General features: G+C 46.0%; 1 protein-coding gene across 1 annotated transcript in view; it reads right to left on the bottom strand.

The window, feature by feature from the left end:
* LOC120981106 (ribosomal protein S6 kinase alpha-5-like) overlaps window positions 1–26,964 on the bottom strand; it is a 186,652-nt gene that overhangs the window by 110,305 nt on the left and 49,383 nt on the right. The window contains exon 2 of the mRNA XM_040410595.1: window positions 15,376–15,447. Within this exon, the coding sequence (XP_040266529.1) occupies window positions 15,376–15,447 (72 nt within the window). The remainder of the gene's footprint in view (window positions 1–15,375; window positions 15,448–26,964) is intronic.

Here is a 26,964-nt window from a genome sequence, read left to right as displayed (position 1 = left end):
ACCGAACCATGTAGTTGAAGTAGCGGTTGAGAGGGTAGAACTTGTGACGCTGATTGTGAGCATCCAGGACCAGGACCCTGACTGGACACCATCTGTTGTGCTATGTGTAATATGAAAGTGCTGACTGTTCTTGGAGTGAGGTAAGGACAGGATGTAGTGACCCATGTGTTTTGACAAGTGGGAGACAAGAAGACAAGGTGAGGTTCGGGTCGTGGAGGCTGTAATGAATTTCCCGGAACTCAGGAATCCGTAGAAGGTCAAGTAAATGCCGTATTGATGATGGAGTTGGTATCTGTTTCCAGAGGCGTGGCGTCCAGTAAGTCGGATAATGCTTTGAAAATATGATTGATTATGGGTAGCCTCTGGGCTGGACGTGCGGGTTCCGTTTCCTGAATACTTCTGAGTATGGATTTGATCTGGTGCGAGGACATGAAGCTGATGGTATTGGGGTGTATGATTAGCATATGATGTTGAAATGCCAGTGAGATATGGTTTGATGGTGTTGTATGACATGAGTTTGAGGTGGCAAAAAGAAGCCAAACCCGGAAGAGACGTCATGACAAAAAGGGGTGCGTGATGTTGTGTTCCAACAGGACCTGTTGAATAGTGTGAACGCTCTGTCGTATGTTCTATGTGTATCGTCTGATAGTGCTAAGCGGGACAAAGACTGGCTATGCCGCATGATGCCTTCTAATCCAGAATGAGCTGTTTGAAATAATGGAGTGATGGAGGCCGTGGGTAACGCTGATGGGAGAGCTTGATGAAATGCCTGAAATTTGACGCGAGACAGACTGTCAGCTGCTGTATTGCCCACCCCCGGGACATGGAAACAATGCAAGAAGAAAATATTGCAAGCGGCCAACCAAGGAAGTCTCCGCAGAAACCTCACGATTGAGAGAGATTTGGAACAATCCTGTTGATGAACTGGCAGGTCGTATGGTTGTCTGAATAGCACCGGACCGACATGTTGCCCATGAATGACCCCATGCTACGGCCGCCGCCACGATGGGGTAGATCTTGAAAAGCGCTGAGGCAGTGGAGAATCCTTCCAAACCCCGGACCGCAGGAGGCCAGCTGCCCCACAGCCAATCGTTCCCAAAAAATGGCCGCGAAGCCTGTGGTAGATGCCGCATCTGACCAGATAGAGGGGGAAGAGTCCGACGGCTGAGGGAGAAACAAGCTCCCGCCATTCCAGGTGGACAGAAATCTCCCCCACATGCCCAGACCTGCCTGCAGCGTGGGCATCCAGGGACAACCTGTGCGAGTCGTGTAGGAAAAGGGGAGAGGTGCAGGAGCCGTGATATAAATGAGCGACACTGAGGTGGATGCGCATGGCAAAGATCAGGGAGCCCAGCAGGGACTGCAGTTCTTTGCGGTTGCCGGTGCGGAGTTGAAGGTAGTTGCCTATGTGGGCGAGAATGTCCTGGATCTTCCCGGATGGCAAACTGGCTGAATCCAACTGGGTACCCAGGAAAGGTGATGACCGTGTCTGGCCCTTCTGTCTTCTTGGTGGCGATGGGTACCCCCGGTTCCTCCTCCGGTATTATGTGTGTCGGGCTGACTTCTTGGTCCTCCAGGCTAACGGTCGACGTGATCACTGGCAATCCGGCCGGTGACGCTGCCGGTGGTGGCCCCGCGATTCCAGCCTCTCCAACCTGGCGTTGACTTTAGACATGGATGACATTTAGGGAGGACAGCATGGTATGTATATCCCCTGTGCTGGACTGGCTAGGTCCTCCCCTGCCTCCCTGTTATCGATTGGCGTGCGCAGCAGCCGGAAAAGCTCTGCTTCCCTCGCCGTGGCGGGCAAGGGAACATGCCGTCACCTTGACTCAATCGTTATGCGCGGGATTGCCCAGGATCTGATGGGTGCTGGACTGGCTAGACCGTCTCCCTGGGTAGCAGTGACGGATCTAGCAGGGGTGCCAGGTAGGGAGAAGTTCTCTTTCCCTTCCAGAGACATAGTAAAACAAAACAGTTGATTAGCTTGGGGAAACACAGGATCGTGCTGGCTAGCTAGGCCGGACGGCGAAAAAAAATTATACTTGCATGGTGACAGATGAGGCCCTGCTAATTGCCAAGCGGCTTGAGAGGCTCTACCTATGATTTGGCGCGAGGGGTTAATGAGGCCACTTGTGGTAGTGGCAGGAGCGTTGGCCTCTCGGTGACTGTAAGACAGGACTAGGGGAAGGGAGTGACAGGTGAGGCCCTCTCTATGCAACACGCGAGGCGGCTTACTAACGAGGTGGCGCGTTGGGCGGGTGCCTCTGTACGTTTGAGGCGGGGTGTCGGCCTCGCGGGACCACTAACTGCTGGCGAAGCCAAGAAGGGGGTAACCTAGTGGGATGATGGTGCCCCTAAAGCCAGCACGCTGACCCTAACGGGATCATTCGAAATGTAAGGAAGACTTTTGTTAAATGAGCAGGTGAACGTACCTGGTGGTATTTTCCGGATACACGGTAGTGCAAAATACAATATAGGTTGACCGCCTGAAAAAGAGGGGGAGGGGAGACATAAAATAGTGTAATGAAATGTGACAATGTACATGGTACATATGCATGACCCGGAGGATCATGACGGTTGTTCATGAAATGATAGCTTGCGCCTGGTGTGAGAAGAGACCAGCGCGTGGCGCCTGGCCATGCACAAGTGGAAATGCGCGTTTGCAATCCAATGGAACGTATTGGTCTGTGTCCTTTAATTCGGTTTTTTTTTTTTTTTGTTTTCTTTCTCCTTTATTAGTAACCAGACGATAACTCCTCCCCCCAGTTTTTTTTTTTTTTTAGTAACGGGACCATCCGAAATGTAAGGAGAAAATCGTTTTAAGAGCAGGTGTACGTACCTGGTAACAGAAAGTAGTATGACGAGAGTGGACTGTGGTATAAACATTAGCATGACCCGAGAGGATCATAACGTGAATATGCAATAATGCAGCGCCTGTGATGTGCGAAATGAGGCCTGTGATTTATTACGTGGCGGAGCGTGTGATCGTGCGGCCCGTTTTTTTTTTTTTTTTATGGTGGAACGTATGGCCATGGACTATATGGCGGGTTTCCCTTTATATATATATATATATTTTTTTTTTTATTTATTTATTTATTTATTTATTTTTGGCCCTGGGGCAAAGTGGTGGGTTTATGTTTATGTGTGGGGGCTGTTTGACCTGATGGCGGTGGGGTGTTTTAACAAGGAGGGTTTGTGTGCAAGGCAAAACAGGCTGGATGCCCCCTGGACTGTGCAGCCTGTGTGGGTGGGGGCATGACGCTGAACTACTGGCCCAGGGCTCCGCCGGCCAGTCAGGAGGTCGGACAGACCCGGCGGCGGCACCCTGCACCAGCCACAACGGCGGACGGCCGCCGGGACACAGCGCATGCGCCGACGGCACCGCCGCGCATGCGCAGTACCCCGGCCGCGCGTGCGCAGACCAAACGCAGAGACGCGGCCGGCCGCCATCGGCAGCACGGCAGGAGGATCGGCGGAATGGGACCGGAGGCAGCGGGGGGGGGGGGGGGGTGGGGGTCGCCTTGAAGCAGCGTGCGTGCCCGGCGGTGCTGACCATGAGGGAGGGTGTGAGCAGTGTGGCCTTTTCAGCTGCGCAAGGTCATGTGAGCAAGTGTGTGATTTTTTGGCCCTGCTGTGACATGAAACGGGGGGGGGGGGCATGAATGTAAGTGAGTGCAGGGTGGTTTGTTGAACTGGAATGGGAGGAAACCCCAGGAACAATAACCTGGGCTGGCTTGAATGAATGTTGGATGTTGAGTGGTGAACTGAAATAAACCAGAAATGGGGAATGGGGCTGGAACCATCAGTGAGCTGACCGGAGTGACGATCCTGTGGGGAGACGCCAGAATAGGCATGAGCAATGAGCTGCCGGTGATTGCTGCGAGCAGCCGTGACATGGGTGCAGTGTGTGAAAAGAACAACAGAAAAGGGGGATTTAATCCAGGAACCATTGGTCGCATGCTGCCAGAGCTGTTGACCGGAATGGTGGTGCGGTTTGTGAATAAATACGCATGAAACAGGTGTGACAGAAATGAATGCTGGTGACTTGTATGAAACCTGTGATATTGGTGCGCATTGATGAAGTGAGATGAACCGGTACAGGGGCAACCGTGAGGCCCTGCTGTACCGTATGAATGACTCATACGCATTTGTGCTCCTGCAGCCGTGCACATGAACATGAGGAGGGGGGGGCATGAATGTGGGTGATTGTGGGGTGATATGGACTGAAAAAGAAATGGGGAACGAGCCTGGACCCCAGGGGTGCTGACCGCAGTGTTGTTTCTGTGGGATTGCTTGAACGAGACATGACAAAAATGAGATGCTGGTGACTGAGAAATCCGTGATATTGGCGCAGCGTCCATGAATGAAATGAAACAGAAATGGCGGATTAGGCCAGAAACCATGCCGCATGTTGCAGAGGTGTTGACCGGAATCGTAGTACGGTGTGGACAAATTGCGCATGAACAAGGCGTGACAGAAATGAAAACTGGTGACTTGTATGAGAAACCGTGACATTGGTGCAGCGTATGATGAAATGAATGAACCGGTACAGGGGGCAACCGTGAGGCCCTGGCTGTACCGTATGGATGACTCGGAAACCCCTGCCTGCATGGCGCAGGGGTGTTGACCGGAGTGGTGATACGGTGCAGATAAATTTATGTGTGAACGAGACATGACAGAAATGAATGCTGGTGACCTGGGCGAGAAAGCTGTGACATTAGTGCAGCGTTTGGTGAAATGAAAAGAAATGGGGATTGCCCAGGAACGACTGCATGCCTGCCGCAGGGGTGCTGACCGGAATAGTGGTACGGTGTAGACAAATTTGTGCATGAACAAGGCGTGACAGAAATGAAATACTGGTGACTTGTACGAGAAAACAGTGACATTGGTGCAGCGTTTGGTGAAATGAATTGAACCGGTACAGGGGCAACCGTGAGGCCCCGGCTGTACCGTATAGATGACTCGCAGTTTAACGGGCAAACGTGACCCACAGTGAACCTGAGTAAAGCCGGAAAAATAGAACCGAAATGCTCCAAATCCAGAACTGATGGCAACGAAAAACTCCCAGAACTTCAGCGATTCGCAGGCAACTCTCCAGACACTCCACACGCGACCTCCTCTCTCAAAAGCTCAGACCTCAATGATGCAGGAGCCAGGTAAGGGGAGTGCCCTAAATAGGCTGGAGGCGGACCTCAGCCCCTCCCACAAATCCAGGCAATCTGCCTTAATACATATATATATATATATATATATATCAATGAAGTAAGGAAAGAAAGGGGTCCCATAAGTGGTCTGCGGAGAAATGTGCCCAGACCATACTTATAGGTCGTGACTTATGTGGGGGGCGTACAGGGTAAAAAGCACTAGGGTGTAACTGAAAAACTTTTTTCTTTCTGTACTTGACGGAGAGCTGGTCAGAAACACTTGCTCTCCAAGGACTCATTGAGTCCATAGGGTTCGAGGGTTTGTAATTTAAATATCCAAAACATCTCTCTCTTCTGTAAGGTCCTGAATCTATCTGAAGTTGTTTCTGTAACAGTTTCGATAGGTGCAATTGTCAACTTAGAGGGGTCTTTATTATGGGAGGTCAGGAAATGGCGGGACACACTGTTTGAGGTAGCCCCGTGAGATGTTCAAACAGTGTTTGTTTAGTCTTTCTCTCAATGACTGGATGGTGCGGCCTACATACTGTAACCCACACTCCATCAAGTATATAACATGAGGATGAGCAATTCAGAAGACTTTTGATTGGGTATTCCTCCCCCGTCACATTGCTCTTAAACGACTGTATACGATTTGAAATATTACAGCATTTGCATAGTTTGTGATTGCATTTGTAAGTGCCTGTAAATTTCAGATGACCCGTCGAACCAGCTGAGGTTGTGTTAATACTCTTCTTCTTCAGTTTACTCGGTGCAAGTAAATTCTTCTGAGATTTTGCTTTCCTGAATATAATATGCGTTTTTTGCGGTATGGTGTCTTTTAGATACGGGTCACATTTGAGTATGTGCCAATGTTTTGTTAAGATGGTTCTTAAGGCTTCATGGTTGGGGTTAAAAGAGGTCTTATAATCCATGGTTTTTGGTGTTTCGACCAACTCATTCTTCTTTTTTATATTCAGACATTCTTCTTGGCTCTGATTTTTTACCCGCATGAACGCATTATCTACAATTCTTTTCGGGTATTTTTTCTTTGTGAACCTAGATCGTAGTATCTCGCTCTGAATCAGGAAGTCGCCATCATCAGTACAATTCTACAGTTCTACACGTGCCTCTGTGAACGAGCCGCGGCATTCTTCCAGCTCATCCGGCTCAGATAATATATTCCGTTATTGAAGCGCTTCTACAATAGCTATTGGAATACATTTTCTTAATTACATCATGCATTTGTCTGGTAATTGCAACTTTTGGTTTAAGCTGCCAGGACATTAACACCTTCTGTTTGTTGCACGGACTAATATATATATATAGTTTTTAACCCCATCACGTATTCATTCAATAATTACAGCTCATTTGAAGTCTCCGGGACATCAATACCCCGTTTGCTAGTGGACATGTTACATTATATCTGCAACAGCTTCTTTCCACATCCCATAGGGTCTCTCTTTAAACCTATGGAATCTATTAGCTTTGTATTTCCCATGCCTTTCTACTATGGATTAATAGCAATTAGCCCCCCCCCCCCTTTTTTTTATATCATGAGCACTAGGTACACCAAGGGGTTTTTAGTTGATCTTCATGTATACTCATCCGTATTAAAGATCTACATCTGTATATGGTCTTTTTATGCTAGTGGTTTTCATTGGTGTTATTAATATATAATATACAGATCAGTCTCACAGTATAGATATTATTCTAAAGTATCAGTATAAAAAATTTTTTTTAACTTTCATTAAATTTTATTAGAATTTTTTTATATTATTTTTGATATTATATATTTTACACATTATATATATATATATATATATTATATTTTTTATTCTATACATAGGTGTACATTTTATCAATGTATGTTTTCGTATATGTATATATCTGTATTTATATATTTATTATTATTTGCTATATATATTCCTACAGAGGAGCACATATTTTGTGTTTTTCCAATACATGTTTCTTCTTTTTTTACTAACCTTCATTTTAGACTTGATAAAGGGGACTCTAGTACCCCGAAACGCTTTGTCTCACGAATAAATGGAATACTGCTGAAACCAAAATATTGCCTATCTACCTAAGGTCTAGCGTCCTTTTCTTCGTACCCCTACAGTGGAAACTCTCAAAAAGTGACTCCATTTTGGAAACTACACCCCACAAAGAATTTATTTAGGGGTGTAATGAGCACTCTGACCCCATATGCTTTTTACTGAATTTTGAAACACATGGCGGTGAAAAATCGGAATTAGACTTACTGGTAATTTTGTTTCCATGAAATCACCATGATGGCCACACAGGAGGTTGACCCATGACCTCTGTAGGGGCAGGAATAGAGAAGAGGTTAAATTGCCCCCTCCCACCTCCACTCCCCAGTGTTTCAAAGATTACCGAGTGCCAGAATCATAAGCAAAATAATTCAAGGTATTACCTCATACCCCGAAAGGGAGACACAAGGTATTACTTCATACCAATAAAATAAAAATAAAAGGGGAAGGGAAATATGGGCCGTCATGGTGATTTCATGGGAAACAAAATTACCGGTAAGTCTAATTCCGGTTTTCCATTTCATCACCATGACGGCCACACAGGAGAATTATAAAATTATACATTTGGGGGGGGGCAACCGCTTGAAGGACCTTGCGTCCATAGGAAAGGTCAGAAGACCTGGATAAGTCTAAGCGGTAATGTCTGACAAAAGTGTGTATGCGTGACCAGGTGGCCGCCCTGCATATGTCATCTAGCGAAGCTCCTGCTCTTTCTGCAAAGGTGGTGGAAACTGCTCTAGTGGAATGGGCCCGAACGTTTGCGGGTGGATCCAGGTTCTGAAGCTTGTAGGAGAGAGAGATGGCATCTTTAATCCATCGGGCAATGGAGGACCTAGAGACCGTCAAGTCCCTATTCTTTCCTGCAAACTGGATGAGAAGACTGTCAGATTTTCTAAAGTTTTTTGTGGCTTCCAGGTATCTCAGTACAGTGCGTCTGACGTCATGAGTATGGAAGTCACTTTCCCTCTGGTTTTTTGGATGAAAGGATGATTTCCTGACTTCTGTGATAGTTGGAGACTACCTTGGGCATAAATCCTGGATCTAGTTTTAAGATGATTTTGTCATCAGAGATGGTGAGATAAGGTTCTCTTATGGAGAGTGCTTGTATCTCTCCCAGCCTCCTGGCTGAAGTAATGGCTATGGGAAATGCGGTCTTGAAGGATAGTATTTTTATTGTGCAGTCTTCCAGGGGTTCAAAAGGAGGATGCATAAGTACGTTAAGGACTAGGTTTAGGTCCCAGGTAGGAGTACGAGATCTTAAAAGGGAGTCTGCCACCAGCATTTCACTTTTTTAACCCTTCCCACAGCTTCCTAGCATGCTTACAGTTAATAAAAACGTTACATCTGGCATCAATCCTGGACTTATAGAACCCTCAAAAACGATCTTTATAAGATATGCAAATGAGGGCTCGCAAGTGCCCAGGGCGGTGTTACTCTCTTAGGTGCCCTGCTTGCTCAGCCTTCTCATTGCGTCCCCCCCGCCCCTTCCTACCCTCTGCCCGCCTTTGTACTAACTTGTTATGCTGCCGATATCCCGCACCGGCGCACTCATTCCTTTGGCCGGGCCATGCGCACTGCGATGCCCATTCCTTGTACGGCATCACAGTAACTATTGCGCATGCGCCGGCTATGACGCCGATTTTCGCGTCGTTAGCCGGCGCATGCGCAATAGTTACTGTGATGCCGTACAAGGAATGGGCATCGCAGTGCGCATGCGCCGGCCAAAGGAATGAGTGTGTCGGCGCGGGATATCGGCAGCATAACAAGTTAGTACAAAGGCGGTCAGAGGGAAAGGATGGGCGGGCAGACGCAATGAGAAGGCTGAGCAAGCAGGGCACCTAAGAGAGTAACGCCGCCCTGGGCACTTGCGAGCCCTCATTTGCATATCTTATAAAGATCGTTTTTGAGGGTTCTATAAGTCCAGGATTGATGCCAGAGGTAACGTTTTTATTAACTGTAAGCATGCTAGGGAGCTGTGGGAAGGGTTAAAAAAGTGAAATGCTGGTGACAGACTCCCTTTAAGGAGGACCTAAGCCTGATTGCTGCTCTGATAAACCACTTAATCCACCTATGATCAGCGAGACTGGTGTCGAAGAAGGTACTAAGTGCGGAGATTTGCACTTTCAATGTAGAGAGAGTAAGTCCCATCTCCAGACCGTTCTGTAAGAAGTCAAGGATCTTCTGGATGTTGGTTTTGCTCATGGTCTGGTGAGATAGAACCAAACCTCAGGAAACCTTTTTCCATATTTCCTTTTGAGGCGAACAGGTCTATCGTGGGGAGGCCCCATCTCCTGGTTATCGTCTCGAACACTTCTTGTTTCAATGACCACTCTGAGTGGTCTATTTTCTGTCTGCTGAGGAAGTCTGCTTCCTGGTTCAGAGAGCCCTTCAAGTGGACTGCCGAGATAGATCTCACTTCTTTCTCTGCCCAGGAGAATATTTCTTCCGCAACGCTCTGGGGTCTTTTTGAGCGTGTACCTCCCTGGTGTCTGAGGTATGAGACAGTTGTCATGTTGTCCGATAGGATCTTTACATGGCAGTTTTTTTAGAAGCTCCCTGGCTGCATTCGGGCTCTTCCAGACAGCATACAGTTCCCTGAAATTGGAAGATTGATTGGACGTTTCCTTCCCCCCGGAGCCCTGGTAGTATCTGTCTTCGACCTTTGCCCCCCAACCTGATTTGCTGGCGTCCGTAAGGGTTGTGATTGATGGGGATCTGCTCCATGGGACTCCCCTGGACAAGTTTCTCTCCACTGTCCACCAGGATAGGGATATCTTTACGGAGCTTGGGATCCCCAACCTGTGGTCTAAATATCCTAATTTTTTGTTCCACCGATTCAGAATCCAGCTTTGCATGACACGATAATGTGCCTGAGCCCATTCTACTGAGGGGATGCAGGAAGTTAGAAGGCCCAAGAGGCTCACCGCCTCTCTTATAGAACATTCTCTTTTCAATTGGAATCTTCTTACCTTCTGTTTGAGGGCCTGGATTTTGACCTGAGGGAGAAAGGTTTACACCTAGGAAGGTCACGCTCGTGGAGGGATGTAGAACAGACTTTGACCTGTTCACTATCCAGCCCAGCTCCGCCAGACGGGACAAAAATGTTTCTAAGTGAGGTAGAAGGAGAGTCCTTGAATCGCCTATGATCAAAAAGTCGTTCAGGTATGGTACTATGTTGAGTCCCTTTTGTCTCATAGGTGCCACCATTTCTATTACCAGTTTTGTAAAGAGTCTCGGAGCAGATGAGATCCCGAATGGGAGGGCTGTGAACTTGAAATGAAGGATCCGGTTGTGCAAGTCCTGAACTGCGAATCGCAGGAATTTTTGATGGTTGGGATAGATTGGGATATGATAATATGCGTCCCTTAAATCGACCGAGCACATGGCTGCTCCCATATTTATTAGGGGATAATCGACTTCAGGGATTCCATCTTGAATCTCCTGTATAGGACAAATTTGTTCAAGTGCTTCAGATTTATTATCGTGCGAAATGATCCTTCTTTCTTTCTTACTAGAAATAGAGTCGAATAGTATCCCTGTTTTAATTGGGAAACTGGGACTGGAACTACCGCTCCTTTTTCCACTAGGTCCTGGACACCCGAAAGAATGTTTTGCCTGGAATTTCTGGAGACTACATTTGTGATGACGAATTTTGTTGGGGGGATGGAAGTGAACTCTATTTTGTATCCTGAACAAATGATTTCCAGAGCCCAGGGATTTTTTGTTATCTTCTCCCAGGGGCTCTCAGCCTCCCCCCAACAATGGCGTCATTGCTTGTCGTCAGACTTAGTCTGGGGTTTGAAAAGGAAACCCCTACCTTTACCTCCTTTAGGGTAGGCCCAGCGGCCTGATTTGCCCTTATAGGACCTGTTCTGGCTGGCATAAGGACGAAAGGACTGGTTCCTTCTATAGGGTCTATCTTCTGGGAAGCCCTTTTTATCCGCAGCCTTCTCTAGGATTTTGTCTAAGACAGGGCCAAACACGTATTCCCCTGAGAAGGGGATTGAGCAGAGCTTCATCTTTGAGGCTTTGTCCCCTGACCAGGACTTCATCCATAGCGCTCTACGAGCAGCATTAGATAAGTTTGCATCCCTGGCGCTGAATCTAATGGATTCAGCCGAGGTGTCAGCTAATAACCCTGTAGCAGATTTCAGTAGTGGTAAGGACTAAAGGATTTCTTCCCTAGAAGTTCTGTTCCTTAAATGATTCTCCAGTTCATTCAGCCACAAGAACATGGATCTGGCCACGGACATCGCCGCTATATTAGTTTTGAGCCCGTACATGGATGCCTTCCATGATTTTCTTAGAAGGGCGTCCGCTTTGCCTTCCATGTCATCTTTAAGCTGAGCCGCATCTTCAAATGGCAAAGCGATCTTTTTATTTACTTTTGCCACCTGGACATCTATTTTTGGAGTTTCATCAAACAGTTTTGACTGAGATGGGTCAAAAACTAAAAGGTTTTTGAATTCTTTGGATACTCCCAATCTTTTCTCTGGTTCAGACCATTCCTCCAACACCATGTCTCTGATGTTCTCATTTATGGGAAATACCATTGCCCTTCTCACTCTCAGCCCCCCGAACATTTCATCCTGGATTGGGCCTCCTCAATCCCCATGGTGGCACGAACCGCTTTTAAATAGGTCGTGCATCTCCATAGCAGAGGAATAGAATTTCTTATCACTCTCCGAAATTTCTACTTCGGAAAGGGAGGCGTCCTCTTCCCACAGTCTGGAGGAGGAAGCCTCATCCTCCATGTCCGAATCCGAAGAAGAAATATCTTTTATCCTTGGCCATTTAGGGAATTGAGGTTGGGGATTGGGTACCCCGGACCTGGCGGCTCTCAGCTCCTCCTGAACCACCGAACAGATGCATTCCATAAGCGAAGGCTGTTCTTGGCGGATTACGTCCAAAATACAGTCCTTGCATAAATTTTTTGCATATCCCTCAGGTAAATTTTTTGAGCAAGTTAAACAACGGGAAGGCTTTTTAATCTTTTTCTGTGCCTCCTTAACCTGGGGATATGAAAAATAAAGATGGAGGAGAGCCGTCAGGGAAAGACATGAGGATTTACCAAGAAATTTAACAGTTTAAGTAAATAGGGGTCCCACCAGGGGAACTTATGGGAGGCAGTATGGGGGCATCAGGCTCCATAGAAACCTGCAGCTCAGGACCCGACATGCTGGGGGTGCCAGTGGATATCTGGTACTTACTCAGACCTCAGATCGGCGTCTGCCGTGGCTTGCCCGCTTCTTATACTGCTCTGCCTCCCGTCCATGAAGACTTTCGGGTTGGTCACGTGACTGGGACCCGGAAGTGACGTCGCTACACTGCCCGCCCCATCGGGGGAGAGGAGGAACCATGCAGGCCCGAGTCCTCCCGATACCCCCAGCCCAGCATAAGCACGCGGCCGCCGGCGGACTGGGGAGCTCCCACTGGAGCTAAGGTAAGAAAGACCAGGAGACCGTCCTCGGACCTCCTGGAGCTAAAGTAAAAATAAAAAAAAAATTAAAAAAAAGGAAAAGAAAAAAAGGATAGCTTCCTCTTCATCTTCCTGATGCGCAGGGAGACTCTTCTCCGCCCCTGGCCTCAGTAGGGACAGGAACACTGGTGAGTGGAGGTGGGAGGGGGCAATTTAACCTCTTCTCTGTTCCTGCCCCTACAGAAGTCATGGGTCAACCTCCTGTGTGGACGTCATGGTGATGAAATGGATATAAAAAGTTTCATTTCTTCCAATAAAATGTTGCGTTAGCCCCATATTTTTCATTTTCACAAGGAGCACTGGGAGAAAAAGCACCCCATAATTTGTTACCCATTTTCTCCTGAATACGGCAACACCCCATATGTAGTGGTAAACTGCTGTGGGGGCACATGGCAGGACTCAGAATGGAAGGAGCACCACTTGGCTTTTGTAAGGCAAGGTGACAAAAAATGACTGTTCTGGCACAGTTTTTATTTATTCATTTTTACAGCGTTCACCTGACAGAGTAGGTCATGTGATATTTTTGTAGGGCAGGTTGTTTTGGACGTGGCGATACCCAATATGCCTATTTTTATTTTCGTTAGGTTTTACAATGTAAAAGCATTTTTGACAAGAAAAATATCTTTTTTGTTGCCATTTTATGAGCTTTTTTTTACTTTTTGAGCAATTGTCTTAGGTAGGGTCTCATTTTTTGCGGGATGAGATGACTGTTTTAGTGGTACCATTTTGACTTGACTTTTTGATAATATGGTATTACACTTTTTGTGAGGCAATGTGACAAAATTGCTGTTTTGGCACAGTTTTTACTTTTATTTTTTTTAAGCATTCATGTTATGGGGTAGATTGTGATATTTTCAGAGAGTAGGTTGTTATGGATGCGGTGAAACCTAATGTGTCCATTTTATTTATTTTTGTTAAGTTTTATCTCAGTAAAAGCATTTTTCAAAAGAAAAATATCATGTTTTTGTGTTGCCATTTTTTGACAGCCATATTTTTTAAAAATTTTTGATCGAATGTCTTATGCTGGGTCTCATTTTTTTGCGGGATAAGATGATGGTTTGATTGGTACCATTTTGGGGTACATATAACTTTTTGATCACTTGGTATTACACTTTTGTGAGGGAAGGTGACCAAACAAAATTGCACTTTTGGTACTTATTATTATTTTTATTTTTTTTACAGAGTTCACCTGACGGGGTGGATCATGTGATACCTAATATGTCTACTTTTTTTTCTTATGCAGAAACTTTATTTTAACTTCCCCCCCCCCCCCCCAACCTTTGGGGGTTTAATCCCCTCTCCAATGCATTACAATACATCTGTATTGTAATGCATTGTCTGTAAGTGTATTACACTGTGTAATATACTTACAGCCTTCCTGTCTGTGAGATTCAGGGGGCTGAATCTCACAGGCTAAGGCCTCCTGCACACGACCGTATGGCTTTTTCAGTGTTTTGCGGTCCGTTTTTCACGGATCCGTTGTTCCGTTTCTCCGTATGGCATATACAGTAATTACATAGATAAAATTGGGCTGGGCATAACATTTTCAATAGATTTCCGTATGTGTTCCTTTTTTTGCTGACCCATTGACTTAAATGGAGCCATGGAACGTGATTTGCGGGCAATAAGAGGACATGTTCTATCTTTAAACGGAACGGAAAAACGGAAATACAGAAACGGAATGCATACGGAGTACATTCCGTTTCTTTTGCGGAACCATTGAAATGAATCGTTCCGTATACGGACCGTATACGGAACGCAAAAAACAGCCAGTAAACGGGGGGAAAAAACGGTTGTGTGCAGGAGGCCTAACAGGGAAGGCAGCACAGTGCCTAAGGCTAAGTTCACACAAACGTGTGTGATCTGTGGCCGTATTGCGGCCCGCAAATCGCGGGCCGCAATACACGGCCACAGTTCCGTGTGAATTCCGCATTCACTTCAATGGGTCCGCTAATCCGGAATCGCGGAACGGCCACACAGGACGGGACCCCTCGGAAGCACTACGGAGTGCCTCCGTGGGGTTACGTCCCGTACTTCCGTTCCGCTAAAAGATAGAACAAGTCCTATCTTTTAGCGGAACGGCCGGATCGCGGACCCATTAAAGTGAATGGGTCCGCGATCCGATGCGGCTGACCTACGGCCGGTGATCGAGCATTGCAGCCCTCTATATGCGGGTCGCTTCACAGGCACGGGTCACACACGTTCGTGTGAACTCGTCCTAAGGAAGACATCGGGCTGCCTTCCCAGACATCGGGTCCCCGTCATAGCAGCACGGGGACCCGATGGGGACGAGGAGGGAGTTCCCTCCATTCACACACCCTGCTGACCATGGCATAGTGAGGGTTAATGCGCCGGCATCTGCACCAGCATCGGTGGAAACAAACAGCAGGGGTCCGTCTAATGGGAACAGCTGGACCCCTGCAGCTGATCGGGAGGGCGCAGCTCCTGCACCCATCCAATCAGCGCGCTGTAGTACTACGGCGCTGGTGGGGAAGTCACTTTAACTTCATACTGATATTATTATATAGTTGTATTGGACGGCATGGTACTAGAATTAAAAAAGCCTGACTGCAGCAATAGATAATGCATGTCACAAAATGCTGTAAAATATACATAAACTACAAAATGAAAGGTTTCATGTGTAACAACAGAAGGAGTTATATGATGAGACACGTGAATGTTAGAGGTCAGGTCTTACCTCCAGTGCCTAGAATTTTCAGCAGTTCAAAGTCTTCCATTCCAACTTTGTCTTCATTTCCGGTCAGATTCACTAGAACAGAAATTAAAAATATAAATCATTTATACATGAAAATACATAGAAACAAAACTCGAGTGTCATACACAAGTGTAACATCCAGCTTTATTGGAGCCGATATTAGCAGACAAATAATGAGGTTTTCCATTTTTCCTAAAACCGCCAGTATAAAACAGCAACTGCTTACATCCTGTCTTCTTACATAGTTGTTAAGGTTGGAAAGAGACAAAAAAAAAAAAAAAGACATCAAGAGTCCAACATGTAATCAAGCTATATCGATCCAAAGGAAGACAAAAAAAAAAAAAAAAAAAGAATAAAGCCCTATGAAGGAAAAAATAATAAAAAAATCCTTACCAACTACAGATATGGCAATCAGAATAAATCCCTGGATCAATGTCCATCTTCCTTTTAAAAAGGGGTTGGGCCAAGGGTAAAGGGTGCGCAGAACAGATTTCTATGCATTGTCATAAGCATCAATTTTGAATTAAAGTCATCTAAGCCTTTTTCGAAGCCATCTACTGTATTTGCTGTGGCCAGCTCCAGCAGCAGGCTGTTATAGAGATTCACAGACCTTACTGTAAAGAATGCTTGTCACCTCTAACGACAATCTTTTTTTCTCCAGTCGTAGGGAGTGGCCCATTGTTTTTTTGACGGGGTTTAACACAGAACAGCTTCTCTCTATATTTTTTGTATGGTTCGTTTATATATTTGAATAGATTAATCATGTCCTTAGACGTTATTTCAAGACTGAGCAAATAGGGTTGTCACAATACGAAAATTTTGATACCATAAAAAAAGTATTGCGATACTCGATACCATGAAAAATAAAATAAGAAATAAAACATAAAAAAACAAACAAACAAACGTGTGCAATCCATATTTCATGGAACGTCCGGCTTATTTTTTTGGAGGGGGACAAGGTGATTAGAAAATGACAAATCATGTTTGTTTGCTTTTTGTTTCTGTTACGGCGTTCACCACATAGGAGACATTTTTTAACAGTTCAGACTTTTTCGGATGCAGTGATACCCAATATGTTTATTTTTTATTGTTTATATACTTTTATATGTACATTTTTTTTTAAACAATTATTAGCCCCCTTAGGGGCTAGAACCTGGGATCTTTTAATCCCTTTCCCTATTCACCCTAATAGAGATCTATTAGGGTGAATATGATTTTACACTGCTCCTGCTGCCCTGTTCTTTGTGCACACAGAACAGCACAGGGAGGTTACTATGACAGCCAAGGCTTCAGTAGCGCCCTGGCTGCCATGGTAACCGATTAGAACCCCGCAATTTCACTGGTGGGGCTCTGATCGGAAGCGGTCACTGCCACCAATGAATATTCTGAGGCAGAGGGGATCCTGTGGCCACTGGACCACCAATGATTATAATACTGGGGTGGGGGGCCGCACTGTGCCACCAATAAAGATAATTAACAAGATTATGAGGCCTCATGCACATGGCCGTTGTGCGGTCGTTCCGTGCATTGGGGACCGCAATTAGCGGTCCCCAATGCACGGGCAACATCCATGCGGCAGCCGGGACGGATCGAGACCCATTCAACTTGAATTCCATGATCCGTCCGCATCATCAAAAAATTTAACATGTTCCATTTTTTTGCGGTGCGGAGGCACGGACAGAAACACCAAGAAAGCACTCTGTAGTGTTTACGTGGGCTTCCGATCCATGCTTCCATTCTGCACTGCATCTCCCGGATTGCGGACCCATTCAATGCGTGGTGTACATGGCCGGTACCAGTGTATTGCGGACCCGCTGTATGCCCCATCACTGAGGTTGGCTGCTGGGTATGCGATACCACCAGCACCTGCAGCCTACATTTGTATTTAAGGGTTAATCATATGCATTGGTGGCGCAGTTGCCTCCCCCTCAGTATTATAATCATGTTAGGCTACTTTCACACTTGCGTTTTGGTGCGGATCAGTCATGGATCTACAGACGGATCCGTTCAGATAATACAACAGTCTGCATCCATTCAGAACGGATCCGTTTGTATTATCTTTAACATAGCCAAGACGGTTCTGTCTTGAACACCATTGAAAGTCAATAGAGGATGGATCCGTTTTCTATTGTGCCAGATTGTGTCAGAGAAAACGGATCAGTCCCCATTGACTTACATTGTGTGCCAGGATGGATCCGTTTGGCTCAGTTTCGCTACAAGCAGCGTTTTGGTGTCCGCCTCCAAAGTGGAATGGAGACTGAACTGATGCAAACTGATGCATTCTGAGCGGATCCTTTTCCATTCAGAATGCATTAGGGTAAAACTGATCCATTTTGGACCGCTTGTGAGAGCCCTGAACGGATCTCACAAACGGAAAGCCAAAACGCCAGTGTGAAAGTAGCCTTAATCATCTTCATTGGTGGCAGCAGCAACTTCACAGCCCCCCTCCCCACTCTTTTCATTGTTGGCCAGTGGCAGCCGCGTCACAGTGGAGAGGGAGGGAGGGACTGCCTCCTTCTCCACTGTGCCAGCTCAGGAGAACATGGTGAGCGCTGAGGGTGGCGTGTGCCATGTTCTCTAAAAGATACTAGGCTGTGCAATAGCGTAGTCTAGTATCCGAAAACAGCAAATCCCGGTATCGCATCGATCCGGGTACAAAAGTATCGATTGGGCATTGAAAGTTCGATACCCGATGCAACCCTATAAGCAAATTCAGTTATTTTAATCTTTGCTCATAGCTAAGATCTTCCAGGTCCTTTATGAGTTTAGTTGCTCTCTTTTGCACTTTTTCTAACACCAGGGCATCCTTTTTATTGACTGGTGCCCAGAACTGAACCGCGTATTCCAGGCGAGGCCATACCAATGCTTTGAATAGTGGCAATATTACATCCCTGTTCAGTGAGTCCATACCTCTTTAAATACAAGAAAAAATTCTGTTGGCCTTAGAGGCAGCTGACTGGCATTGCATGCTGGTATTTAGTCTAAGATCTACTAATACACCCAGATCCTTCTCAACCAGTGACTCCCCGTTTTACTTCCCTAGCACATATGCTGCATGCAGATTACAAGCCCGCAAGTGCATACCTTTACATTTACAGTATCTATAAATGCACACCAACAGCACAGCATACAGACAGGGCCCTGTCCTCCTCCATCATAGGGGACATCTATATAATCCCAAATTGGAAAACAAATGAGGTGGAGTGGTAAGAGTCACACCTCTGATCTCTCCTACAAAGGACGAGAAGCACCTGTCCTCCTATCCTGGCAAGGCTGAGACTACATGCCAACACTGGATTTGCTGCAACTCTTGTGTCACAGTCATGCTAATTTGACTTTTTATTACTTGCACTGCAGTCAGTGCTATACCACAACCTTTGGTCTTGTGATGTATGTGGTGGCCAAAGTAGTTGTGGGTCCTTATTCTTAGGGCTCATGCACACAAACTTATTTCATTTCAGTGTCCGTTCGTTTTTTTTGCGGACCGTATCCGGACCCATTGACTTCAATGGATCCGCAAAAAAAAAAAAATTATTAATTATATATGGAAGTTACTCTGTGTGCATTCTGTTTCCACAAAGAAATAGAACATGTCCTATTATTGTCTGCATCATAGACAAGAATAGTACTGTTCTATTAGGGGTCAGCTGTTCGGTTCTGCAAAATTCGGAATGCACGCGGATGTCATTCGTATTTTTTGCAGATCTTTTGTGGACCACCAAATTCATACGGTCGTGTGCATGAGGATTCTTCCTATTTTTTTTTTTTCTTTCTGTTGGTATCCCTCTGGATTCTGCCAGTCTCCAAATTGATCATGTATACTTACATGACTGCAAGTTACAATGCCAATACATTTCCTACAGGTGAAACTCGAAAAATTAGAATAAGTGCAAAAGTTTATTTATTCAGTAATGCAACTTAAAAGGTGAAACTAATATATGAGACTCATTACATGGAGAGAGATATTTCAAGCCTTTGTTATAATTTGGATAAATATGGCTTACAGCTTATGAAAACCCCAAATTCACACTCTTAGAAAATTAGAATATTACATGAAAATCAATTAAAAAAAAGGATGTTAAATAGAAAAATGTAGGACCTCTGAAAAGTATAATCATGCATATGTACTCAGTATTTGGTTTGGGCCCCTGGTCTCATGTCTCATCTTTGTCTTTGCAATGCCCCACAGATTCTCTATGGGGTTCAGGTCAGGCGAGCTTGCTGGCCAATCAGGCACAGTAACCCCTTGGTCATTGAACTAGGTTTTGGTACTTTTGGCAGTGTGGGCAGGTGCCAAGTCCTGCTAGAAAATGAAGTTACCATCTTCATAAAGCTCGACTGAGGAAGGAAGCATGAAGTGCTCCAAAATCTCCTGGTAGACGGCTGCATTGACTCTGGACTTAATGAAGCACAGTGGACCAACACCAGCAGATGAGATGGCTCCCCAAACCAACACAGACTGTGGAAACTTCACACTGGACTTCAAGCATCTTGCATTGTGTGCCTCTCCATTCTTCCTCCAGACTCTGGGTCCTTGGTTTCCAAATGAGATGCAAAAGTTGCTCTCATCAGAAAAGAGGACTTTGGACCACTGAGCAACAGACCAGTTCCTTTTTTCTTTAGCCCAGGTAAGACGCTTCTGACGTTGTTTGTTGTTCAGGAGAGGCTTGACAAGAGGAATACAACATTTGAAGTCCATGTCCAGGATCCGTCTGTGTGTGGTGGCTCTTGATACACTAACTCCAGCCTCAGTTCACTCCTTGTGAAAGTCCCCAACACTTTTGAATGGCCTTTTCCTTACAATCTTCTCCAGGCTGCGGTCATCCCTGCTGCTTGTGCACCTTTTCCTTCCACACTTGTCCCTTCCACATAACTTTCTATTAATGTGCTTTGATTCAGCATTTTGGGAACATCTAACTTCTTTTGCAATTACCTTTTGAGGCTTTCCCTCCTTATGGAGGGTGTCAATGATGGCTTTCTGCACAACTGTCAGGTCAGCAGTCTTCCCATGATTGTGATTCCTACTGAACAAGACAGAGACAATTTAAAGGCTCAGGAACCCTTTGCAGGTGTTCTGGATTAATTAGCTGACTAGAGTGTAGGGATCTACTGGATTTACCGATGTTATCGGCCGATATTCATGATTTTCTAAGTTATCGGTATCGGCATCTAACCTTGCCGATAATGCGTCCAGCGCGGTATCACAGAACATGAGAGCTGCTGTCAGCGCGCCATGTTCCCTCATTAGCACAGGGGAGAAGGATTCACTCTCGCCCTCCCCCCTGTGCCGCACTGCCAATGTGGAGAGACGGGAGGAGGAGGGGCGGGTGCATTGCGCCACCAATGAAAGTTAACGTCTAATACAAATACAGGAAGCGGTGCCCAGCCCATATGACGGGAAGCTGCGATCAACGGCAGGGGCTAACTGCTGCCACTAATCGCAGCTCCCTGTCAGAGGCAGGGTGTCGGCTGTGCGATTCTGCCGCCGACACACCCGCCTCCTGTATTAAACGTTAATTATCATTGGTGGCGCAGTGCGGCCTCCCCAGTATTAAAAACATTGGTGGCACAGTGTGCCCTCACCCCCCCCCCCCCCAAAGTATTAAAGTAATTGGTGGTGCAGTGCGCCCACCCCCCCAGTATTAAAAACATTGGTGGCGCAGTGCGCCCCCCAACCTTCCCAGTATTAAAATCATTGGTGGCAGTGGCCACAGGGTCCCCTCTCCCCTCCTCTTCATTGGTGGCAGTGGCCACAGGGTCCCCTCTCCCCTCCTCTTCATTGGTGGCAGTGGCAGCTCCGATTGGAGCCCCAGGCGTGTAATTCTGGGGCTCCGATCGGTTACCATGGCAGCCAGGACGCTACTGAAGCCCTGGTTGCGATGGTAAGCTCCGTGCTGCTGTGTGCACTATGCACGGGGCAGCAGGGAGAGTGTAAAGTCCTATTGTCACGGCCTATGGTTGTGACTCTTTGTGTCGCATGCAGTTGCCAGCGATCTGCTTGTCGTCTACCGCAGGTGAGGACAATTTGTATGTTTGTCTCACGTGTGGTTGCCGCTGGCAACATAATGAGGTTTGGCAGTGTAGCAGCCTGAGCTGGTTGCTAGGCAGCTCGCTGTCAAGGCATGCGGTTGCATCTGGCAACATATGTATGTATGTGTTCACTTTCTATGTTTGGTGTGCCCGGGATTTATGTTATCTGTGCATTTCCCCTTTAAGTGACACTTAGCTTGTCTGGTGTTGAAAGGGTTAACTCCTTTCCTAGTTTGTGTGTGCGGGTGTGGCTACTTGGGCTATTTAGCCTCTGCTACATCCCTGTAGCTGAGGGGTACTCCAGCCATGCCTTATGCTGGAGTCATCCTCCTGGTCTTATACCATCTGTCCAGTGAGGGCCACCCTTGTGGTCATAAAACATGTACTGATGTTAAGCTTACGTTTGTGTGGTGTTTTACCTTATTGCAGCTATGGATCTGGTTCCTGTGTGTTTAATGTGTGTGTGCTGTCTCCCTCTATGTTTGGTGTAGACATCAGCATTTGAGCACGGGTTCCAGTCAATGTGTCTGTGGCAGGTAGGTGTGGAAGTTGTATATGTTTCCCTTTCCTTGCAGCTTGATCAGTTTAGACTCCTGTTCGTCCGTGTCTAGGAGGAACAGGTCGTCTTACCCTGCTCTTAGTCAAGGGATATCCTGAGGGCTAGTAGGGACCCGAGGTTCCTGAGTATGAGCCCTCCTACCATCTGGGTTGGCTCATACGGTTAGGAGTCAGGGTCAGAGTTTAGGGATGCTTAAGGAGGTGACCTGCTTCCTGATTCTGTTGTCCTGGCCTAGCAGCTTCCTTATTTATATAACATTGCACGGTTGAGGGTTTCCCCCACTCTCAGCCGTGACACCTATTCACCCTAATAGAGCTCTATCAGGGTGAATAGGACAAGAGATCAAAAGATCCCAGGTTCTAGCCCCTAAGGAGGGAAATAGTTATTAAATAAAATAAAAAATAATAATTAAAGGGGTTGGCCACCATAAGTATAAAAACAATAAAGTGCCCCAGACAATAACTAAAGCCAAGAGGTATTTGTATCATGAGAGATATACTGTGTACATATAATTTTTCTACTGCATTCAGCATATCATGCTCACATTGATGAGAGGCTGTGTGGGCGGAGCTGCTGCAAAGTGAAAGTAAAAATCCCAGCATGCATCTTCAGAGGAGTGATCACATGACATCGCTGCCTATTTGTGATGCCATAGTGACAACAGCACCTCAGGTGTCATCTCATCAGTCAAATAACTGCATAGAGAAATCAACATAATGATAGCAATCCTACATTCCCAGCATTGAAGTATAAAATATATATATATATATGTAACTCCAAGTCAATCACACTTCTGTGAAATCAAACTGTCCACTTAGGAAGCAACACTGAGTGACAATTTCACATGCTGTTGTGCAAATGGGATAGACAACAGGTGGAAATTATAGGCAATTAGCAAGACACCCCCAATAAAGGAGTGGTTCTGCAGGTGGTGACCACAGACCACTTCTCAGTTCCTATGCTTCCTGGCTGATGTTTTGGTCACTTTTGAATGCTGGCGGTGCTTTCACTCTAGTGGTAGCATGAGACGGAGTCTACAACCCACACAAGTGGCTCAGGTAGTGCAGCTTATCCAGGATGGCACCTCAATGCGAGCTGTGGCAAGAAGGTTTGCTGTGTCTGTCAGCGTAGTGTCCAGAGCACGGAGGCGCTACCAGGAGACAGGCCAGTACATCAGGAGACGTTGAGGAGGCCGTAGGAGGGCAACAACCCAGCAGCAGGACCACTACCTCCGCCTTTGTGCAAGGAGGAACAGGAGGAGCACTGCCAGAGCCCTGCAAAATGACCTCCAGCAGGCCACAAATGTGCATGTGTCTGCTCAAACGGTCAGAAACAGACTCCATGAGGGTGATATGAGGGCCAGACGTCCACAAGTGGGGGTTGTGCTTACAGCCCAACACCATGCAGGACGTTTGGCATTTGCCAGAGAACACCAAGATTGGCAAATTCGCCACTGGCGTCCTGTGCTCTTCACAGATGAAAGCAGGTTCACACTGAGCACGTGACAGACGTGACAGAGTCTTGAGACGCCGTGGAGAATGTTCTGCTGCCTGCAACATCCTCCAGCATGACCGGTTTGGCATTGGGTCAGTAATGGTGTGGGGTGGCATTTCTTTGGAGAGCCGCACAGCCCTCCATGTGCTCGCCAGAGGTAGCCTGACTGCCATTAGGTACCGAGAGGAGATCCTCAGACCCCTTGTGAGACCATATGCTGGTGCGGTTGGCCCTGGGTTCCTCCTAATGCAAGACAATGCTAGACCTCATGTGGCTGGAGTGTGTCAGCAGTTCCTGCAAGACGAAGGCATTGATTCTATGGACTGGCCCGGCCGTTCCCCAGACCTGAATCCAATTGAGCACATCTGGGACATCATGTCTCGCTCTATCCACCAATGTCACGTTGCACCACAGACTGTCCAGGAGTTGGCAGATGCTTTAGTCCAGGTCTGGGAGGAGACCCCTCAGGAGACCGTCCGCCACCTCATCAGGAGCATGCACAGGCGTTGTAGGGAGGTCATACAGGCACGTGGAAACCACACACACACTACTGAGCCTCATTTTGACTTGTTTTAAGGACATTACATCAAAGTTGGATCAGCCTGTAGTGTGTTTTTCCACTTTAATTTTGAGTGCGACTCCAAATCCAGACCTCCATGGGTTGAAAAATTTGATTTCCATTTTTTTTATTTTTGTGTGATTTTGTTGTCAGCACATTCAACTATGTAAAGAACAAAGTATTTCAGAAGAATATTTAATTAATTCAGATCTAGGAGGTGTTATTTTTGTGTTCCCTTTATTTTTTTGAGCAGTGTAATTATATATATATATATATATATATATATATATATATATATAATATAATATAATATAATAGAGAGATCATTTACTATATCCATCCATCCATCATAATTTACTGTATCTATTTACATCTGTATATCTATCTATATCTACTGTGGTGGAAGGTGTGTATATCTCACCCAGATGAGATAATTGAAATCCAGAAAGCTGCAGTGGTTTCAGCAAAGTGTAGTTTGCCGAGACAGGTTTGTTTAGATTCTGGGTTTCTGCTGTTTTAAAAGAGACCCAGGAGGGCTAATGTCTGTGATTGACCATAATGCCGATCGCAGACAGATGCCATGGTCTTTTGTAACCACAGCATCTGAGGTGGCTTTCCCCAAGAGTGCTGCACCACATATAGTGGTCCGCAATGCACAGGTACCAGCCGAGTGCAGGCAGTTTGCAGATGTGGACCCATTCACTTCAATGGGTCTGTGATCCGCAAGCTACATTCCGCACCACAAAAAGATAGAACACGTTCTATTTGTTTGCACATGCAGAAGCACAGAGAAAAATTATTTGGAAGCACTTTGTACTGCTTCCGCGGGCTTCTGATCCGTGCCTGCGCTCCATACCACTCTGTATCTTGCAGATTGCAGACCCATTCAAGTCAGGCCTCATGCACGAGGCCGTTGGGCACCATGCATCACGGATGTCGACCCATTCACTTGAATAGGTCTGCAATTCCGGAGATGCGGAACGGAACACCGGAAGCACTACGGAGTTCTTCCGTGGTGTTTCTTTCAGTTATTCCGCACCGCAAATAAATATGACAGGTCATATTTTTTTGCGGTGTGGACAGACCATGGACTCATTTAAGTTGAAAGGGTCCGGCCCGCTACACGGATGTTGCCCGTGCATTGGGGACCACAATTGCGGTCCCCAATGCACAGAACGGCCGCACAACGCCCGTGTGCATGAGGCCTCAATGGGATGTTTGCTGTCTGCAATACAGGAACGGGGCACACACGCTTGTGTGCATGAACCCTTAGGCCTCATGCACACGACCGTTGTTTTATTCCGTGTCAGTTGTTCCGTTTTTCATGATTTTCTGCGGACCCATTGACTTTCTAAGGGTCCGTTGAAAACTCGGCTAATGCACCGTTTGTCATCCGCGTCCATGGTCCGTGGTTCCAGTCAGTCAAAAAAATATAACCTGTCATATTTTTTTCGTGGAAAACGGTTCGCGGACCCATTCAAGTCAATGGGACCGCTAAAAAACACGGAGGCACACAAGATTGTCATCCGTGTCCGCGCCAGTTTTTTTCCTATCATTTGCATGGCATTTTTTTATTTTTGCCATGCCATGTCTGGTGATCCTCCAAAAATAAAGGAAGACACACGGAAACGGATCACGGAACAACGGAACCCCATTTTGCGGAACGGAACACAACAACGTTCGTGTGCATGAGGCCTTAGACTGCAAATGCTAAATCACAGCAGTCTATAGGAGAAGCAATCTAAAGATCGCATTTTCAGATCCCTTAGGAGGGCTTTTAAAGAAGGATGGATATTTAAAATATTAAAATTAAAATCATCCCTCTTTCTCCAAAATAAAGATAAAAATAAATATAAAGTGAAAATATAAATTATCTTTGGCACCGCCACTTAAAAAAAAAGCTATCACTATTAAAATATGTATCCCATAGGGTAGAAGGTATAACTAGGAAAAAAAATCTACATGACCAATTTGTCTTTTTTTCATTGTTTCATAATTTTTTTTTTTTTAAATAATAAAAAAAAAAAAGTGATCAAAAACCCACTCACCCACACACTCCAAAGTGGTCTAAATAATAAGGCATCATGCACACGACCGTGCCGTTTTTTTGCGGTCTGCAAACCACGGATCCGCAAAAAACGGAAGCCGCCCGTGTGCCTTCCGCAATTTGCGGAACGGGCGGCCCATTGTTGACATGCCTATTCTTGTCCGCAAAACGGACAAGAATAGGACATGTTATATTTTTTTTGCGGGGCCTTGGAACGGAGCAACGGATGCGGACAGCACACTGAGTGTTGTCTGCATCTTTTGCGGCCCCATTGAAGTGAATGGGTCCGCATCCGAGCCGCAAAAACTGGGGCTCGGATGCAGACCATAACTACGGTCGTGTGCATGAGGCCTAAAACTACAGATCACAACGCAAAAAATTAGCCCTCAGTCATCAACGTAGACAAAATTCTAAAACAGAAATGGGGATCAGAATATGGAGATGCAAAGAAAATATATTTTTTTGAAATGATCTATTTCAGTATTAAAAGAAAAAACTTGCAAATGTGGTATCAGTGTAATTACACTGTGGCAGATTTATTTATTTTTTACATTACACCCCTTCTGGATTTTACAGCTTTACACCACATCAAATTCAAAAGTAGATGGTGCCAATAAAAAATACTATTTGTCCTGTAAAAAAAACAAGCCCTCATACAGCTATTTGAATGGAAAATTATAAAAGTTATGGCTCCGGGAAGGCCAAAAGTAAAAATTGGAAAATGGCCTGGTCCTGAAGGGGTGAAAGGGGCTGTCCTTCCATATACACTCACCTAAAGAATTATTAGGAACACCTGTTCTATTTCTCATTAATGCAATTATCTAGTCAACCAATCACATGGCAGTTGCTTCAATGCATTTAGGGTTGTGGTCCTGGTCAAGA

This window comes from Bufo bufo, chromosome 10, assembly GCF_905171765.1.
Source record: "Bufo bufo chromosome 10, aBufBuf1.1, whole genome shotgun sequence".
In the NCBI taxonomy this organism is placed as follows: domain Eukaryota; kingdom Metazoa; phylum Chordata; class Amphibia; order Anura; family Bufonidae; genus Bufo; species Bufo bufo.
Note: the sequence above shows the minus strand (reverse complement) of the source record. Positions and strands in the feature narration are given on the sequence as shown.